We start from the raw sequence: 7,332 nt of genomic DNA on the forward strand, positions 1-7,332 counted from the left end.
AAAAAAAAAAAAAAAAAAAAGAGAAATTAAAAAAAAACAAAAAACAAAGACAGCCACGTATTACTATAGGTCTTATTAAAATTCTGCCAGCATCCATCAGTCCTGGCACCTGTCACGCATTCTGGCTTCGTCACTACTGACTATCACTGCCACCCTTGGGGATCCTGTCTCTAAGCCTTGTCCATCACACAAATTCTGTCAGGTTTTTCTCTTCAGTGTCTCTTGAATTGGTTTCGTCATGTTGTTTCCCCAGCCATCACCCACTCTGATGCTGAGTGCATCGACTTTACCTGAAATTCTTCAACTAAGTCACAAAAAGTGACTCCTTTAATGACGGTCACTCTAAAGTGGAAGAGTTCAGAGCCCTGTGGAAAAAGGCACACCCAGTCGTTAGCAGCATCAACACGTACATTCCTTTCAGCATTAATAAAATACCCTGGGGCCACTGTCCCTATAGATGCTGCATGAAAAGATTCCCATCCCCTTCCTAAGGCTCTTGTACACATCATGCGTCAAATAAAAAGATGGATTGAAGTGGAGGGAATCAGTAGTTTGATAAGTACTTTGGGCAAATCCTCGTATTTGTGGTTTCAATGTGTTCCCTGATTCTGATTGGTTTTCACAATTATCTGTATTCTACCGACTTCAGGTATTTTTATGAGCAGCTGGAACCGGAAGACAGGTGCCCGTGCATGTACAGGTGAATAATACTGAGCCCGTTTCTTCCCTCTCACTTTTGGAAACACCATTTCTTCTCCACTTTGCTGGAGAATCTATCTTGCCCATCTGCTCAAAACTTTTGAAATAATAACACCAAGGGAAATGGAGAAAAAACACACCCTCTTCATGTACTTTAAAGGTGTTATACCCACCATTCCTGGTTACTCATACTTTCGAACTAAAACCAATCTTAGCTGAGACACACACATTTTATCTAAACTCAACACAGTGGAAACAACCATGCCATCATTACCTTTATGCTTAAGTTGAGACCTGAAGGATTATACACTGCCTCATGAAGCATTGGTTCTAATAACGTTTTCAGTCTTCTAATTGTTTCTGGCACACTGTGCTCTAAAAATACATGAAACATATTATAAGCACACTTATTTTCTCATTTTGTATTAGGTTGGTGCAAAAGTAATTGCTGTTTTTGCCGTTACTTTCAATTTAGTATGACTATTTAATTTGCAATTACTAATATAAAATTTGTTATGCACGTTAAGATACAAAGATAGATTTCACTCCATAACATGACCAAGTTATCCCATACTTTTAGTTCTGCTTGACTTTGTAGATGATGTATTTAGGGGAGTTAGGCCCAATATCTCACATTGCCCTCAAGGGCGTCCTCAAGAAGTTCAAGACTTCTGATCACCTTCATGCTGATCTTTTTCTTCCAGCCCCATGCTCAGGACCAGTCCCGACCTGCACACGCTTCATGTTTTTGGCAGTAAGGACATCTCAGGACCTCCTTAGGGTAGGTAAACAATTTATAATAAGGTGGCAGTAAAGTTTTACAATAGGATCACTTAAATCTTTTCTAAAAGATTTTCCTCTTTTTTGTCATCCTTTCTAAAACCAGATAGGTAGTGGTTTAGACGCTGCAGTGCTATAAAGATACACAGGATCTAAAGGAAAAGAAAAAGCTGTGATTGTAATTTTCAGTTTCTGTAGTGTAAATACTGTCACCCTGGCAATTTCAAGCTACCAATGGTTTAACAACCAGCTTGTAAAATATTTCAATATTTAATAATCAGGACTCCAGATCTGGTAAGAACTGTTCCCAGCACACCACAGAAAATGGGGATGTCAGTTAATGCAAATAGTTAGTAGCTGTATTTTGCTGGATTTTTCATTTCAAAAATGCATATATGTCAGAGTAAGACTCACTGAATACCAAATGTCTGGATATTTAGTAACATATTAATGACAGACCAAAATTTCTGTTTAGTTAATTCAATCTGCCTACCTGTCTATCGCCTTTGAGTGTTCATTTGTGAACACAAAATAAGTAACAAAAAGTTCCATATTTGAGGTAAACTGAATAGAGGTAAACATCTTATTTAAAACATTTCTGCATCTTTTCAATATTTTACCATAGAACCTTTAAGAAATTTTACTCATATAATTAGAAGATAGATCCTAAAGATTATCTGGCCACACTTTTTACAACCTCCTTTCTAACACTGAATCGGCAGGGAAAGGAGACTCCAGACCAGCGTGAGGCACAAATGGAATCACTGTTGCTCTTAATCCACAAAATGGCTTTCAAATTGTTTGCAGTGTAAATTCTTCAAAAATGCTTTTACTATAGAATCTAGGTCACTGGACGTGATGATGAAATAAGTGGGAAACAATAGAAGTAAATAGCCAATTGATCCTATCAATTGGCTATTTACTTCTATTGATCGATTGGCAATTGTCAATATGCCAATTGATCGACATCCATTTGCAAGAATGCCTGCCTCTCTTTTGTGTGAACAGGACTTGAAAACCACTGATCTTTGTAAACCAGTCACAATATTACCTATAAAAGAAAATAATTACAAATGAAAGCAAATCCTACTCAGTTTCCAGTTTTGCCTCCTGTTCACTTCAGACACAGTAACCAGATATGGAGGTTCCAATGGGACACGTCCATCCTCGTTGATAATTTCCAAGGAAACTGGATATTGCGTAACTGGGAACTTAAAGCGAGGAACCTAAAATACAAATTCCAAGAATGAATGTAAACTTGGAAAAGTAACAGTCACTTCATTTCCTGACTAAAAAAATGAAAACGTATGTTGCCAATAGTTTGGCTGTTCAATGAAATGTGCTTCTGAGGGGTTTCTGCCTTTTCAGTCATGAAAAGGTCTTACAGCAGAATCAATGTGGACTCCAAAGGCAGTATATACATTGTGGTGACAGAACTCATCATGTCGACAGGCCCTTTTCACAGGAATAACTATGATGCCACTCAAACTTTTTTTGGCTAAATCATATCCTAGGAGGCCCTGCATAGGTCCCTCCCCCTCCTTTTTGCCACTCTTCCAGCCAGTCACAGTCTTTCAGGCACAATCTGTAAACTTGGGCACTGGCATCAGAGCTCAACTCCAGCCCCGGTGCATGTTAATAGCGCAATCTTCGGCAAATTGCCTGACTTCCCTGTGGCTCAAATTAAATGAGGCAAATCATGGAGATGGCTTAGAGTAGCATTTAGTAGATAGTAAGTGCATCACAAAACATTATTTTAGTTTAGCAAGGGGGTATATAAAAACAGGCCTCATAATTTACAGAATGCTGGCCAGACGCGATGGCTCATGCCTATAATCCCAGCACTTTGGGAGGCTGAGGAGGGTGGATCACTTGAGGTCAGGAGTTCAAGACCAGTCTGGCCAACATGATGAAACCCCAACTCTACTAAAAATACAAAAATTATCCAGGCATAGTCGTGCCTGGAGTAGTGGGTGTCCAGTGAGCCGAGATCGTGCCAGGCTCAAAAAAAGTAAAAATAAAAATAAAATAATGATAATTTACAGAATGCTGACTCTATGCCAACATATTAGATACATAAAAAATACATATACATAGTCTCTACATTTATATAGTTTAATATATGTACAGTTTGGGTAATAGTTTGTCTATACACAGTCTTACAAGGACATTGACATTGATCTGTTTGAAAATTATACCAACTGCATATTTCTTTTTTTTTTTTTTTTTTTTTGAGACGGAGTCTCGCTCTGTCACCCAGGCTGGAGTGCAGTGGTGCGATCTCTGCTTACTGCAACCTCCACCTCCCAGGTTCAAGCAATTCTCCTGTCTCAGCCTCCCGAGTAGCTGGGACTACAGGCGCATGCCACCATGCCTGGCTAATTTTTGTATTTTTAGTAGAGACAGGGTTTCACCATATTAGTCAGGCTGGTTTTGAACTCCTGACCTCAGTTGATCCACCCACCTTGGCCTCCCAAAGTGCTGGGATTAAGGCGTGAGCCCCTGCACCTGGCCCCAGCTGCATATTTGACTCTTCTAATGCAAACACCAACAGTAATTAGACATAACCTTTGAATGCTTTGATACTAACAGAATGAAATATTATTTGACACAGAAGCCTTCTCTTAACCAACATATTACACTGTCGTTCATTTGTCACTATTAGCAGACTGAGCTTGATTACAATGAATTTGCTTTCTATATTCCAAGAACCTGATACTAGATACTCAGTTGTTTTAAATGAACCAATATTCACCATAACCTGTTACAGTGTTTTACAGATTACAAGTTGCTTTTGTATACATAGCAGTGTGTGTGGGTGTGGGCGTGGCGTGTTTGTCTTTATATGAATGCTGTGGAATAGACAAAGTAGTGCAGGTATTATTGTTTTATTTTACAGATGAGGTTCATTAACTTGCAGGGTACATTTAAATCCAGATCTTTCTAGCTAGGTGTCATATTTAGCTCTGTATCATAATGAGACATTATTTCTATGTCTTAGTTTTCATGTTTAACCCAAAGGCATATTTCAAAACCTTGTTAATATGAAAAGTATGCTGTCTTCAAGTAATTAAAAATGATCTTACTTTTTCCTTGCAATCTGAGAAAGCAACAGCATATGAAAACTTCTGATCCTCTGTGCAATTACACTCCTTCCGACTGGAAACATTAGCACACTGTTTGAATTTACCAGTTTTCTGCAAACAGAAGTAACAGATGTTGACTTGTTTTTCTGTGTTGCAGGATTTCCGCAAAGTTATAAATGTTTAATAAATATTTGTTCCCTGAGTAAGCAAAATTTCTGAGAAGCTAAAAGGAGAAAGCAATTCATTAATAATAAAGTAAGAAGAGAGGTACAATATTTCTGAATTTTAATTGCCACCTTGCTTGGTAATTTGAACCCAAGTATTACTCAGCCACTCGCCAGTTCACCTCGTGCAGCTGCAAGGTACCTAGAAAGCCTATGTCATTCTGAATTCTACATCCCAGGACTACCAAACTAACTGCTCTTGGCCCCTGCCATTGCAGGATCCGCACAGAGACCTAAACGGAGTGGCCTTGATAACGTGGGGTTGCATACTCTTCAAACTTACTATCTCATACTTGTCTTTCTTTATAGCATATATTGATATTTGAAATCTCCTCTATATCTGCCCATTTGTCATTCACTTATACTTGATCTGTCTTGCCAGACATTGGTTTATTTTAAATTATTATTATCATTATTATTATTATTATTATTTTTAGAGATAGTGTCTTGCTCTGTTGCCCAGGCTGGAGTACAAGGGCTTGATCATAGCTCACTGCAGTCTTGAACTCCTGGGCTCAAGCAATCCTCCCATCTCATTCTCCCTAGCATTATAGTTGGGACTACAGGCACATGCCACCACAGTCGGCTGATTAAAACAAATTTTTTTTTTTTTTTGGTAAAGAGTCTATCTGACTATGTGATAGATAAGAAAAACCCTTTTTCTGGGAAGAAAGTCAAGCCAGTTGCAGAAATTTGCAAGCAGCAAGGAGCCTACTGTAAAGCCTCAAGACCATGGGGAAAATGTCTCCAGACCATGTCAGAGACCTTCACAGCAGCCTCTCCCATCACAGGCCCAGAGGCCCAGGAGGAAAAAGTGGTTTTGTGGGCCAGTCCCAGGGTTTTCGTGTTGTGTGCATCCTAGGGACTTGGTGCCCTGTGTTCTAGCTGGTCCAGCCATGACTGAAAGGGGCCAATGTACAGCTCAGGCTGTGGCTTCAGAGAGTAGAAGCCCCAAACCTTGGAAGCTTCCATGTGGTGCTGAGCCTGTGGGTGCACAGAAGTCAAAAACTGAGATTTGGGAACCTCTGCCTAGATTTCAGAAGGTGTATGGAAATGTTTGGATGCCCAGGCAAAGGTTTTCTGCAGAGGTGGGGCTCTCATGGAGAACCTCTGCTAGGGCAGTGAGGAAGGAAAATGTGGGGTAGGAGCCCCTACACAGAGTCCCTCCTGGGGCACTGCCTAATGGAGCTGTGAGAAGGGGGCCACCATCCTCCAGACCCCAGAATGGTAAATCCAGTGACAGCTTTGAATTAGACAAAACTTGTTCACCATTTTTTTTTAAAGGACCACTTTTTTTCTTTAGCAAGAATGTTTTCCTACAATATATATTTATTGGAAAACACCCAAATAATGAAATTTCTATTATTTAATATAACTTTATATTCTAAATTATGACCAGCTTGTCTATAAGTATTTATCTCATTACATTTACCTAGATTATTTATGAAAACTGTGATAGTCATGATTTAAAGTTATGAAACTGCCATTGCAAAGTTATAACTGAGACAGAAAAGATTTGACCTAGCTGACTCCATACTGTTCTTAACCTCCGAGCTGTCCTTGTTCATTCCTAGGCATAGGATGAACTAACTTTGGGAGGAGCTTAGTTTGTAGTTTAGCTTTGAAACAAAGACGATAACAGTCCTTTCCCACAACGAACCCCCTTATTGTCTGTGGATCAGACTGCCTAAAGCCACAGGATTAGAAGTTATGGCAATTTTACTAAATTTAAGATGCATCTATTTTCATTAAATCCATATCAATGTCTTATTTATTAAAAACTACACAAGCAAAGATCATTCTGTTTTGGGCTGGGTTTATAGTTTGGTAACCCCTATGCCAAATTTTAACAACTTATAGTATTTGGCAGGGATAAATATGAAACTACTTGATTTATAAATGCAAACAAAAATGTATCCTGGGCAATTCTTAAGACATTTCTAATATTACTTTACCAATACTTATAAAGCTAGCTTATTTATTATAGATTTTACTTGTTACATAAACTTGAAAAGCATTTGACTAGCCTTTTCTTTTTTAGTATCTCATTTAAATGCTTGTATTTTTGTAAGCCAATTCATTAGAGCTCTTTTACATATTTTTAGTAGTGAAACATTCTGTACACAACACATAAATACAATACATATAAAAATGTACTAGGCATGCTGATAGAAGTATATTTTACAGGTTTATGAAGTCCCTCCCCTGCCTTCTTCCTATCTTAGACTTTCAGATTCTTGTTAACCTGTTTCACAACCCTAGACAGTTGTCAGTTAAAGGCCTTAAATTTACACATTAAAGGAAACAACGCAGGGGAAAACCCAGTAGCAAAATTTACATCACAAAGTACAGAGAGACCGTCTGGTGGTGCTAACAGGAAACACTTATTTTTCTTTGAGCCAAACTACGCTGTTTTCTTAAAAACCCAAGAGTAGGCCGGGCGCGGTGGCTCAAGCCTGTAATCCCAGCACTTTGGGAGGCCGAGGTGGGTGGATCACGAGGTCAAGAGATCAAGACCATCCTGGTCAACATGGTGAAACCCC

The 7,332-nt window shown here is 38.9% G+C and overlaps 1 protein-coding gene across 1 annotated transcript in view; it reads right to left on the reverse strand.

The window, feature by feature from the left end:
* The window catches only part of CATSPERB (cation channel sperm associated auxiliary subunit beta), a 152,208-nt gene that overhangs the window by 6,873 nt on the left and 138,003 nt on the right, over positions 1 to 7,332 (reverse strand). Inside the window, exons 23-26 of the mRNA XM_037745163.1 lie at positions 4,566 to 4,676; positions 2,570 to 2,705; positions 974 to 1,074; positions 291 to 365 (exon numbers count right to left, since the gene is read on the reverse strand). Of these exons, the coding sequence (XP_037601091.1) occupies positions 291 to 365; positions 974 to 1,074; positions 2,570 to 2,705; positions 4,566 to 4,676 (423 nt within the window). The remainder of the gene's footprint in view (positions 1 to 290; positions 366 to 973; positions 1,075 to 2,569; positions 2,706 to 4,565; positions 4,677 to 7,332) is intronic.

The sequence above is a fragment of the Cebus imitator genome, unplaced genomic scaffold, assembly GCF_001604975.1.
Source record: "Cebus imitator isolate Cc_AM_T3 unplaced genomic scaffold, Cebus_imitator-1.0 Scaffold193, whole genome shotgun sequence".
NCBI classification, from domain to species: Eukaryota; Metazoa; Chordata; class Mammalia; order Primates; family Cebidae; genus Cebus; species Cebus imitator.